At 37.2% G+C, this 12,719-nt stretch overlaps 1 protein-coding gene across 12 annotated transcripts in view; it reads right to left on the bottom strand.

The window, feature by feature from the left end:
- Positions 1 to 12,719, bottom strand: part of ptprt (protein tyrosine phosphatase receptor type T) — a 304,805-nt gene that overhangs the window by 153,351 nt on the left and 138,735 nt on the right. For all 12 annotated transcript variants that reach the window (XM_024269996.2, XM_024270001.2, XM_024269998.2 and 9 more), the window contains exon 11: positions 10,835 to 10,944. In XM_024269996.2, the coding sequence (XP_024125764.1) occupies positions 10,835 to 10,944 (110 nt within the window). The remainder of the gene's footprint in view (positions 1 to 10,834; positions 10,945 to 12,719) is intronic.

Raw genomic sequence — 12,719 nt, 5'->3', positions numbered from 1 at the left:
GGTGTGCAGTTTTGTCAGGGAGCCCCCATGTTTTGTTCTTTCTGGTCCTGCAGGGGGATATTAAACATCCAAAAAGCTTGTAGGAGCTTTAAAATAGACTAGAATGAAAAGACAAGAGCTGGAGGTTTTCCACTCACTCCTGTGTTCATGACCATAAACTGAATGTGAAATTAGTTTCAGTTCAAATTTGGATAAAACACTTTTATTCTTATAAAAATATATACAGTAATTATGTTTCCACTAGCTCCATGTACACACTCCAGCTGCTTCCTGTCGCTGGTGGAGGGCAAAAACATTCATGGGATCACTTGTTACTTCATTAAATTTAGGGACAACTCTGGTACAGAGATGGAGCAGACAAACTTTGATCACATTGTCTACTTGTTGAAGTGTCCTTGGGCAAGACACTGAGTCCATATTGCTCCTAGTGGTTATAGATTGGTGCCAGTGTTCAGTCATCAGTGTGCGTGGGCAACACAGTCTCACTCCCAACTTGTCATATTTGGACAAAAAGTCAGGGATCCCCTCCGCGTCACATATTGACGCTTTGGGTAACCCTAAAATGCTTAAATCATAGTTCCCCAACCTCCGGTTTAAGGACCGATACCGGTTCAAGGGCCATGCCTGTTCCTGTTAAATCATGGGTCCCAACCCCCATGTCAATACCAGTCCAAGGCCACTTGGTAGGCGGCCACAGACGAAAAAAAAAAAAATACATGCACCAACTTTTATTATTTCTGCTTCATTTATTTTCTGATTCTGAGGGGGGAAGTTTTATTATTTTGGAAAACTACCGTATTCTCCACCTGTCTTGGCGCATCACGTAACACAAAGCTGCTGCTCGGACTGCTAGGCTAGCAGCTCAAAGCTAAAAGAAAATAAAAGCCAAACAAAAAACGTATTTGGAAAGTTTTTAGGGGGAGAAAAGATCCAGTGAGGAAACTGAAGCAGAGCCTTTGACCACAAAGACAAATAAAGTTCCTGACAAAACCAGGAGTCTTCCTCAACAAACAGATTTATGGAGACAGCGTTTCCGTGTACCAAGCTTCTCCGGCTAAAATACTACGACAATATTTCACATATTCTCATAATAAAGTTACAGACACGGTGGATTCATGTTTCTTATTACATTTAGAAGATACCAAATTTTATGGTGGTTGTGTCATTTTGTTTTGCTTCATTTATCCATCACACTTTAAAAGTCAGACGCGGCTGAATTTAGCGTTTAGTTGTTAGCATCCACTCTTTATCAATAAGTCTACGTTTAAACCAGAGAAACTTTTCACAGAGATCATTTGCCAATAAATGACAAGTTGGAGGGAGAAAGAGTGAAAGAATAGTACTATAAGTAAGTATACCTCATTTACATAAATAAATGACTTGATTAGAGTAATTTGTTGAAATTTCTTTTCTTTGTTTGTTTGTTTTTTAGTTTATGCCAGTATTTGTTTCTCGAAGTGTTAAAGTTTTTGTTTGAAACACAACGACGAAGAAAAAGGGAACTTGTAAACATGGATCCTATGGTTCCAGAATCTAATAACACTTATTGGATCACAGTCTCCTTTGAAAAGGTGCTGATGAATCTGTAATGATGACAAGATTTTTCTGGGTTTTTTTTTGTTTGGTTTTTTTTTGTTTTGTTTTGTTTTTTGTAGTAGAGACAGTATGATGATGTGGGACTGCATCTCCTTATAACAAAACGAGTTTGGATTAAAGTCATTTGAGGGTATTTAAATGCACAGAGATAATTAGAGGAGGTTCTTCAACTGATGGTAATTCTCAGACCTCTTCATCCTTGGACTCAGAACCTCTTTGAATAAGATTACAACACAGCCCGTCCAGAGCAGTTTTATTAGAAACTGCCTTAGAAATCTAGGAATGAAGAGGAAATGAAGGTTTTTCTAGAGCCCTGACCTCAACCCCATTGAACACTTGGGGGATCAGCATGGACATGGCGTTTGTGTCAAAAGGCTAAAAAAGCCACGGAGGTGATCTTCAAAAATGTTGCTTGAAAAAGTATAACAAAGAAAAAGCATTTAGCCTGTATGGTCTTTTACAAACTAGTTAGAGCTGCTTTGCAGGGTTTTTTCCTATTATTTGCCAATATTTTATGTTTCATTAGCGCTTAATAACTAATAGCAGAATAAAATTCAGAAAATGAATATCTATTGTCAATTCAACACACTTTCTATAACCAAATGTAAAGCTTTACGGCGGAAAAACATCACTTTTGATGTATGTCCTACAGATATGATATTAACACTATCCTTTCCAAAATGTAAGTGTTATGAACACAGATTTGGAAATGAAAATTGTTCTTTAAATAAAATAAAAAGTCGACTAAAAATTCATGAATGGAAACAATGAAAAGTTTTAACTTCCACACCATAACCTGCATCAAATCAAAGCGTATTTACTGATTAGCGCAGCACTGAGATTAACACAGCTTCTGGGCACCAATTAAACACTTGTGATTTAAGGTAAAGATCATTTATCTACAAAAGTGCAGATACTTGCTGAGATGTGTTGCTTTCCACATCAGTCTGAAACACAAAAACCTTCCTACTTTCTTCTTGGTTAAAACTAATCAGTAAAGCCATGATCTCGCGATGTGCTTCAGTGCTTTATTCTAATCAATGTTAGCAGCAGTTTCTGTTAGGCGGGCGGGGGGTGCAGAAATAACTCTGCAGAGACCAGCAGGGATGTAAACGCCAACAGAAGGAACCTGTAATGCTCGAACGGTTTGATGAAGCAATCAAAGAAGGGATTGACAAGGTCATGATCTGTGAGTGTGCCAAGTGGCTCTCTGAGTGCTTCTCTACTTTCAGTTCAGACACCATCAATATCTGCGCATTCCCCTGGTTCTCACAGGGAACAGGTAAAGCTGCAAGAATGCTCACATTGGCAATATTTTGTTTTTAATTACAATCATTGAAGTTATTAAACACTTTTAAATTAAGCCTATTTTTGCAGACAAAGGAAATCATTGCAAAAAGTGTTTTTGTCACAGTGTTTTATACGCTGTGGGTTAAATTTAATAGTCTGAAAAGATTTGTTGAAGTTATTTGCAAACTAGTTTTTAGACGTTCAGCCAAATGCAGAGAAGAACAACTTCAATTCTTGAACACACTGACAATAGAATGTTATCTTTAAAAAAGTGCAGATCGAACATGTCATCTGCTCCCTCTGACAAGGTCTCAGAAGTGCCCCTTTCAGCTTGGCTTGACCTACTTTTTGGATTCCCAAGAGCCACTAAACTTACAGGAGAGTACACACTCAAAAAGGGATAAAAAAAGATGGATAAAGCAACCTTCATAGATTTTTCTAATTTGTATCCAATAGCTTTTATTTGGATGAATGATATTACTCTCAAAACCACATTACCAAAAAAGAAAGGAGTAAACATATTTAAAGTCCCGTTAGTTCCCATGCACCTAATTAGTTCTGCCACAAACGATTATTTTAATAGCCGACTAATCACCAATTATTTTTCCCAATTAGTCGAATTATCAGGTCATATGCAAACTGACTGTAAAGCACACATCTTAACCATCATTAGCTTTAAACTAACAAAAAACTAGATATATAGCATTACCGGCAATAATGCTAGTGTGAATGATGTAAGCTGGCCGCTGAAGATGCTAGTACTGATAGCTAAAAACGCTGAAATTGATAGCAAAAAACGCAGAAGCTAATAGATAAAAACGCTGAAATTGATGCCAAAAAACGCTAGAATTGATAACTAAAAGTGCTGAAGTCGATAGCTAAATGGCGAATACTTGTATAGCGCTTCCTACCCTCCTTCAAGGGCCCAAAGCGCTTCACAGTCACAGACCCATTCACACGCACATTCACACACTGGTGGTGGCTCCGCTGCCAAACACTGGCGCCAACCTCCCACCAGAGGCAATTCAGGGTTCAGTGTCTTGCCCAAGGACACTTAGACACATGGGCGGGCATGGCGGAGTCGAACCCGCTCACTTCTGATCAGGAGTCGACCGCCCTACCACTGCACCACGGCTGCCCTTCAAGCTGAAAATGATGAAATTGAAAGCTAATAACTCTGAAGCTAGTAGCTCAAAACGCTGCAGCTTATAGCCAGCTAAAATAATATGTAAATGCGAAATTAGCCTAAAAGAAGATTAAGTTAGCCATAAAAGCGAGTACGCAGCTCAAATATTAGCTTAACTCCAAAATAGCCTAAAAGTCAACAAAAAAAGCCTAAATTAGCAAAAACAGCTTGCATGTAGCTGAATATTAGCTAACCTCCAAAACAGTCTAAAATACTAAAAAAAAGCCTAAGTAAGCCAAAACAGCTAGCATGTTGCTGAAGTATTAGCTTAACTCCAAAATAGCCTATAACCTTACTAAATGCCAAAATAGTCCAAAAAGCTAGCATAATGTCATTATAACTTTCAACTTTACTGCACTCTGACTCCATATAATATAACATAACGACTAATCGACTATTAAATTAGTCGTCGACTATTTTAATAGTCAATTAGTCGACGATTAGTCGACTAATCGTGGCAGCCGTATACCTAGGTATGGGTCCTATTTTTAGAATCTTAGACCTAGGCCTAGATTTGAACTTCCAGTATCAGAACGAACACTCCACCACAAGGTCACTGGGCTGATAGACTAGCATTTGACCCTATGACAAGTTCACACTGACCCTAACACGCATTCAAGTGGCCACTTTCAATTAAAAGTCTATGTAAATGTGTGTTTCTGGCTTCCGCCTTCATGCACCTCTACACCTTTTAAAGTTTGTTTTTTTGGGGGGGGTACTATGTACAAAACAGGTGGCCTTTAAACACACTTTGAAGGTCAAATCTGTTGAACTTTGACCTGTAAGGGACTCAAAGTTGGTAGTGATGACGTCCTAACTCTCAAAAGTCTTTAAAGTATTGGAATAGTGTGTTGTGGTTTTCCACTTGTGTTTTTTTTCTGAGTTTTTCTTTTGTCTCTCAGCTGTCACTTCGCCTGGAGATGTCCACAGCTGTTTTGAGTTATCTCGTTTGTCCTCATTATTTAAGGAGCTGTCCTCTTGTGTTCTGTGTCGGAGCATCTCATGGTCAGTTCTGAGTTCTCGTCTACGGATGGTTTTATTAAATTTTTTGGAACGAATTGTGAGTCCGGCCTGCTCTCCTAACTATAACATAGAGCTTTGAAAGAAAAAGCCTGGAGAAAGATTTAGGAGATTTGCATCTCTTCCACATTTCACATCAAGCCTGTTGGACATGCGCTGTGCATTCTTGAAAGTGCATCACATGTCCGGTGTGCATGTAGCATTATGTGGTTTAAGTAAAAAAGGCTGGTAAGTAAAAAAAAAAAAAATTTAAAGATCAAAGTGAAAGAAAATAAAATGAGTTAATGGCGTCATTGATGCCCCCTATGAACTAGCTGTCAGATTCCTACTTTTGTACAGCCTGAAAGAGTAATTTTGTTTTTTTTTTTTGGTACAAACACCACTACATCCAACAAAGTACTCTTCAACTGCAAAATACCCTTGAAGAAGAGATAAAAAAAGAATAATTCAAATACTCACTTTAAAAAAGCATGACATGAATAGAGCTTTTGAAACTGATTCAATTTGTGTTCACCTTACTTCTTTTCAATTTTTTTTTAAATTTGGAATAAAGGTTCACTGAAAAGAGCTGAACTTCACTGATCCAAATGAAGGGCAAGATAAAATATCTTTTTAATGATTAAGTAGTTAAAATTTGAATGTGAGAACCGTAAATTGTTTCAGTCAGTGAGACAGATCAAGGTAGATGGACCCTGTCAATTTAAGAAGTTCACTATGCAAGCCAGGAGGAAGTCAGTCTAACTGGTTTCCCAATCTTCCAATAGGAAACCTGTATTCTCCTCACTCTGTGGCTCTAAAAAAAATCAAAACAAACTGATTGTGTCACTTAAATGATACAGCACAAATACCACAATAATAATTGAATGCCAAACACACAGCTGTGTAAATGTTAAAAAAATATGATTTTGATGATTTAGTTTAACAGATATAATCCTCCACTCTTCCGAGGTCGACACATGTCCCTGAAATGTCCTCTTTTCATCTCTGAGGTGGAAAAAGGACCAGAGGGAGAGGAGGGATGATAACCACCCCCTTTAGAGGCCCCCTTCACCCTCCCCCCAGATGCGTCCTTTAATCCTGTAATTAGCTGCAATTATAGTAACAGATCCGCGAGATGGAGAGATCATATTTGCACACTGATTAATTCCTGTAATCACGCTATAGGACGCGCAGCTTCTTTTTGATGCCATTCTAGTGTTTTATATCCCACTTCTGCCCTCCCCATTCTCCTTATCTCTCCCCACCACTCTCCACCTCCACAAACCGTTCCAACCCCTCCTCACCTTCTTCTCTTTGTCTTAGGTGTATTTCATCTGGTTTTCATCCCGAAAAGCAATGAGTGCAAAGCTGGGTTGGAAAAAAAAAAGAAAAGAAAGCACAAGAGACAACAGAGCAGGATAGGACACAACAAGAGCCCCTTTAGATGTTGCAGATGATGCCTTTAATCCTGTCAATAGCTGCAATTATAGTAATTATCTCTAATAGCAGCGCATTGTGCTGGGGCTCTGATATGTTTAACAGATGAGTTGCGCCGCCTCCGCCCGGCAGAGAGGGAGCACAGATTGATATTAATGAAATCCACAGAAAACAAGGCAAAATTGATGATGGTCTCAGAGGAGTTACAGACTGCAGAGAGTGTTTTTCAAGCCTTGGGTTGAGGTCTAATGGAGGTCCCAGAAATGCTACTGAGTGGTCTTTGTATTGCACTGAATGAGAGGAGAGACAGGAGACGGATGATCTGAAGTAAAAAAAGGGGGCTCAGGAGAAAAAGAGAGACTATTATATAGGAGGAACACGCTGCCAAGTCAGGTATGTCAGTGCTCCAAGATGTGTGAGGTTGTAAAAATGTGAGGATCAGCAACAACAACACAAACTCTGCTCTGCACCGCGGAACAATAATGTCTAATTCCCTTTCAAACTGAGGACATGATGCTGTTATTTGAGTCCAGTTCCACTGAGTTATCTGAGATATGAAGAGTTTGAAAGCAGCATTTTTGCCTCTATTCGAGATTTCCTTTTCTGTCAAAAAAACCCTCTACTTCCAACATCACATTTTAGATATTCTCTTTTAATATGGTAAAGTGAAAATAAAATGCATTTAGCAGTTTGTTCTCTTTTTTTGTCAGATTCATTTAAGATATAAAGGCTGTACGTACTCTGATTTGGAAAATAATCTGTCTCAATTTTCACAAAATATTCTGTTTGAAAAAAGAACATTCTGTTTTAAAATGTGAAACTAGGTTACAGATTTTAATGAGACATTTATGTATAAAAATACTTTCTAAAAATGTGGAGTTTTGTGCTGATTGTCACTAACAAAAAAGGCATCTCACCAGGATATGTTTAAAGGTCCTCTTCGATCATCTTTTGATCTATTTTAAAAGTCTTCCCAGTGATCTTTTAGTTATAATAATTCAAATTTTAGCCAAAATCAAAAAAGTTTTGTCTTTTAGGACAAAGATTCTGAAGAGCAGCAGGCATTCATTAGAGATTCACCTCTGGGTAGAGAAAGGGAGAGCAACCCCACCTCCACTTCCCGTCACCCATCTCTTCGCTAGATAATAGACCCTCCTAACCCCAACCTGTTACCAGTGTAACAAATATAGCATGCAATAATTATATATCTACATATAGCAAGTCTATAGCAATATCTGTGTAACAAATAAAAAATGCAATCTTTTTTTCATCCTGATTTACAATGATTTGAATAAAAAAAATATTAATTCTAAGCTTACTTTTCTTTATATTTGTCCTCCATCATCAAAAAAAAAGGAAAAAAAAAGCCACGGCAACATTTCATTTTCATCACAGTGGGTCTTTAAAGAGAACTGCTGGGAAACTCTTCAAACCGAAAGAGCTGGATATGTTTTGCTAAACTATTTAGTGGAATACGGAATCACATTTTTGCATAAGGCTGGTGTGATGTAGCACTTCGTTACTTACTGATGGGAATGGTAGTTTTTTACATGTTTAATGTGTCCACATGTCCTACAAAATGTTTATCCATTAATGGTTGGCAGAAATTATTACTGCACAGATAATTCAGGATTACACAAAATGATTTAATATTACAACATAATTAATCATTTTCAATTGTGTATATGCTTTAGGTTTTGTATAAATCATCATGGTTTGGTTTGAAGATGTTTGATTTTTTTTGTCATGTTAGCCCCTAAATCTTAGAGTGGATAACATATTTAAACTTCTCTTGAAATTTTAAACTTGAGTTCCTGTAAAAAAATGTTCTAGCTTTAGGATTAGAAAGAAAAGTAAAAACTGTATTACTACGAGTGTTCTCCTGTGTGCAGATGAATTCCCAGGCATTGGCTAAGATCGACTGCATACTTTAACTGGATGTTGAACAAACCTGCCAGAATCTGTCTTCTATAGCCCTGCAGTTATGTGTTTTTTATATATTTAAAGTGTTTCAGAATCCATATATGCCAAATATGACTGCATTTTTTTAATTCCTATTCCGGCCACCCACCTCATTTCCTTTTTAAGTCGTTTTTGGTCACCTGTGGATACTTGTGTGTTCGGTTTTAACCCGTTGGTCAAAGGTCACAGTAAAGCAAAAAAGAAAATGCAAATCCAAAGTAGTGTTTCAAATGTTTTGAAACAGGTTCCTGTTCATAAAAATCAATAAAATAAATTAGAAAAGAGTATTTTTGAATTTAAATGTTTATGTGCATGTCTGAATGAAGAAGTGTTGGAGAAGAGCTTACATTTTGATGCATTTCTTTACAAAAAGAGGAAATACAATCAGTTGACAAATGTTGCTCATGACAAATATGTCCTCAAATAAAAAAATATTTTAAAACACAATTGACCTTTCATAGAGTTGTTCTCTGTTACTGTCGCTCACGTACAAGCGAACACACACACACACTAATAGCTTTGCCAGGTCTCAGTGTGAGGCAGATCCTTGATGCAGTGATATAAGAGTCAGACAGGAGACCGAGAGCAGGTCAATAATTCATTAGATAGAGGGCTAAACTCAACTTCAGCCTGAATAAACCACCTGTTACCACACACATGCACACACACACACATGCACATACTGTATGTCCCTCTCTTAATCCACTCACAAACATATTCTTAAAGTCTGAATGCTTGCTCTTATGTCTCAAGGAGTGTTCACTATTCAAACCAAATTGCCAGTACATTTAACTTTAAATTTGAACTTTTTGAACAATTTTTGGGATTTTATTTATTTTTTAATTTCTAACTTTTTTTGTTTGTTTCAAACTCATTATGTATTTTAAATTACCACCAAACTGAAGCAAACCCTAATGTTTTTTATTTTTCTGATAATACTTGGATTCAATAGATTCCTGACTCTGTAACTCTCAGTCATTGATGGCCTCTTTAGTCTACAGTTGCTGAGATCAGCTAAAGTTATCCAAGTATTTATCTTCTGGATGACATACGATTTATACCTATGAATGACAGAACATGGATTTTATAGGCAATTATTTGGCCTTTATTCAATTGTGTCACAATTTTCTATCTTAACCTCAAGTTACCTTTATCTTCATTGGATGATGTCACATTTCTTTCAGAGGGACTTAGACTCATCTGTTTCCTTTACACATATGCATAAACTTTATCAAAACTCTAGAAATGTCAAAAACACAATTTCATAGTTTCCATAAATCATAAATATGCAAATAAACACAAACCAACTCATGTGATAAGTCATTCAGAAACACGACAACAGATGTGAACAATAATTTGGTTTACAGGAGGTACATCAAATGCCTGCCACAGGCCCAGCACTCATCATCTATCAAAGGAGACGTGGGCGTCTTATTCAAGCCACGGAGTGGCAAACTACAGGAGAGCGGCTACGGATGAAGCGATTTTGGGTAATTGTGGTTGATGATTTTACAGAGGAGCTGTGGATCCAACAATTCCACATGACACGCTCAACGTTTGATGAGCTGAGTGATGACCTCTTGCGGCGTCCACTGTGCAGTGCTGGTATCTGGTCGCTGGTCATGTGACTCATTTATTCAAAAAAGGTGTTTCTATTGCGAAATATGTCAAATGTGTGTACACTATCGCTGTCCTTTATCATTTTTTTCAATCCACACCCATCAGCCAATCAGAATCGAGTGTTCACCAGTACCATAAACTAGAAATCAGTAAACAGAAAAACAACTTTTGAGTAAAGTGGTTTCTGGTTTATTGGGTGGCAAAGATTGACATATAAAAGATTTACAACTGAAATCATGTTTTTTCAACAAATGCTGTTTGTGACTTTGACATTTTACTTTTACTACAGGAAAATGAATCATTTCCAACATCTCTCAGCTTCACAATCCACAGCTTCTGTGAATATACGATAAAACAGCTTCTGTAAATTTGCTGTCTTGGCAGATAAAGTTATAAACTAGTGGTTAGGATTTGTGTTAGTTTTTATTTATCTTTAGAGCTTGTGACATTTTGCTCAACAAGTTAGTTTTTTACTTAAATTTAATCAAATACAGATGAAAAAAAAGCTTTTTTAAATTTCAGTAACTGCAGAAATGAGACAGTTTATAATTTTAGGCGAAAGATGCGCTTTAACATGAACGAGTTTTCAATAAAGGTGAAATTGATGCATCGAGGAGAAGTTATGTAAACTAATTTGTTGATGTAAAGCAATTTAGTGCAAAATCAAACAAGTGCAGCTTCAAAATCAGCTGAAACGCAGCTTTCTGTGCATGGATTCAACCAGTGAGAACGTGTTTAACAGACCTCATACAGAGTGATGGCCCCGTTGGTCTCATTGGGAGCTTTCCACTGCATGAAGATCTTCTCCTCATACGGAGTGTTCTGCAGGGACTCCATGGGCACAGAGCCTGGCACTGCAGAGAGAACAAAAAATGATTCAATACATTTAAACATTTTAATGTCTTTATGTAAACAGTGAAGAAAGTATGATCTCATCAAACCCATCTTTCAATCACTTCATCGGCTCCAAGATTTCTCCCTCTGCGCTCATTCATGCATTTATGGAAACTCTCCCACCTACCTGAAGGAAATTCTCATCCCACAAACTACCCTGTAGTCCCCATCAATACCCATCATCCTTCACTCCCCAGAATGACTGTAGGTGATCATGCTGTCTGTTCTGCTGCTCCTGACTGTGGAACTGTTTGGAATGAAAACTTTTATTCACAAAGTCAAACTACTTTAACTTAAAACACTTTGGTTTTAACTGAACTTTCATCCCTGTTTTTCTGTATTGAAAATTTCACATTAACTAAGACAAATTACTGCCATTATTATGTAATGATATAAAGGTTATGATATGAAGGAGCCGGGCAGAAGGATCATAAAGGGTGCAAACAGTAAGGAAAAACATGATTCATATGTTTAATACTGCAAGACTTCAGCCGTTGTTTGATGCTCATGAGGTCTTCCTTAAAAGATGAAGGGAAATAAAGAACTGTTGTACAGACGGCTGCTGGCTTTATGCAGCTCAATCTTTGATCCACAACACACAAACCCGAAAAAAGAGAAGCAGGCCATGAAAGAATGAGATAAGCATGTTTTTGTCAGTGGCTATGCTGTTGCTGCGTTGATCAAATGCTCAAGTGTGTAAAGAAAAAAAGCAAAATTTTGTTTTGCTCTCAATGCAATTGAGTGATGAGTGCTCAAAGCGTCTGCTGAGTTCTTAATCAGCTTTTAGATGAAACGTGGCGCGATACATTTCCAAAAAAGCTCCAAATCAAAACTCAGCTGTAATTTGTAAAATTAAAACGGCATCTTCCCAAGAGGAGGGGAGAGAGATGAGCTGTAAATAATGTCACGCAGGGATCAATCTGGAGGCAGCCCTGCAGACGGTGAATAATGGAACAACTGCTGAGGCAAACAGACATCAGCCACGGTGAATTGTTCGGACTCTAAACAGAATCTTTGACTCACCACTGGGAACACAAAAATCAAACTCAATCGGTTGGAAACCCTCAAACAAAAACAACAATGCAGTCTAAAAAAAGTCGACTGATAAATCCGTTCTATTAGTTTTTCTTTTAACATTTGCAATTGCTGATTGCCAGTTTTGTGAGGATTTTGTGCATTTTTATCCTAAAATATAACATACTTTTTTTTTAAGTCTGTTTTGTTTTCAACAGATTCAAAGTGTTAATGCAACAGGGAAGCAAAGTTCTCTGTACAATGACAATTTTACTCTTTTCTTTTTTTTTAAGTTTTCCAGGGTCCCTGTATTTCATCAAAACAATACATTAAATAGGTGTAAAAACAAATAGGTATACAGCTTGACATTTTTTTTTACATTCGACAACTTTTAAATAGTAATCACCATCAACTAAAAAAGGAATGGGCTGAAGCATCAAAGCCCATACTCTACTGACTTCTTTGTGCCAGTGTATTGTTGTGTAATGGATTATATACTACTATAAATGCAGTAGGTGAAAAAAAAATGCATTAAGTCAAAATCCCAAATAGAAAAAGGGGAAATGAAGTAAACAGTAAACTGGTACTTTAAACTGTTTGATGTGCATCATGTGCAGTAAGAAGAATGATTTTGAAAGGTGCAGTTAAATAGAAGTACCGTTTAGCAGAGGTGGGACCAAGTCATTGTTTTGCAAGTCCGAGTCAAGTCCCAAGTCTTTGT

This window comes from Oryzias melastigma, linkage group LG5, assembly GCF_002922805.2.
Source record: "Oryzias melastigma strain HK-1 linkage group LG5, ASM292280v2, whole genome shotgun sequence".
NCBI classification, from domain to species: domain Eukaryota; kingdom Metazoa; phylum Chordata; class Actinopteri; order Beloniformes; family Adrianichthyidae; genus Oryzias; species Oryzias melastigma.
Note: the sequence above shows the minus strand (reverse complement) of the source record. Positions and strands in the feature narration are given on the sequence as shown.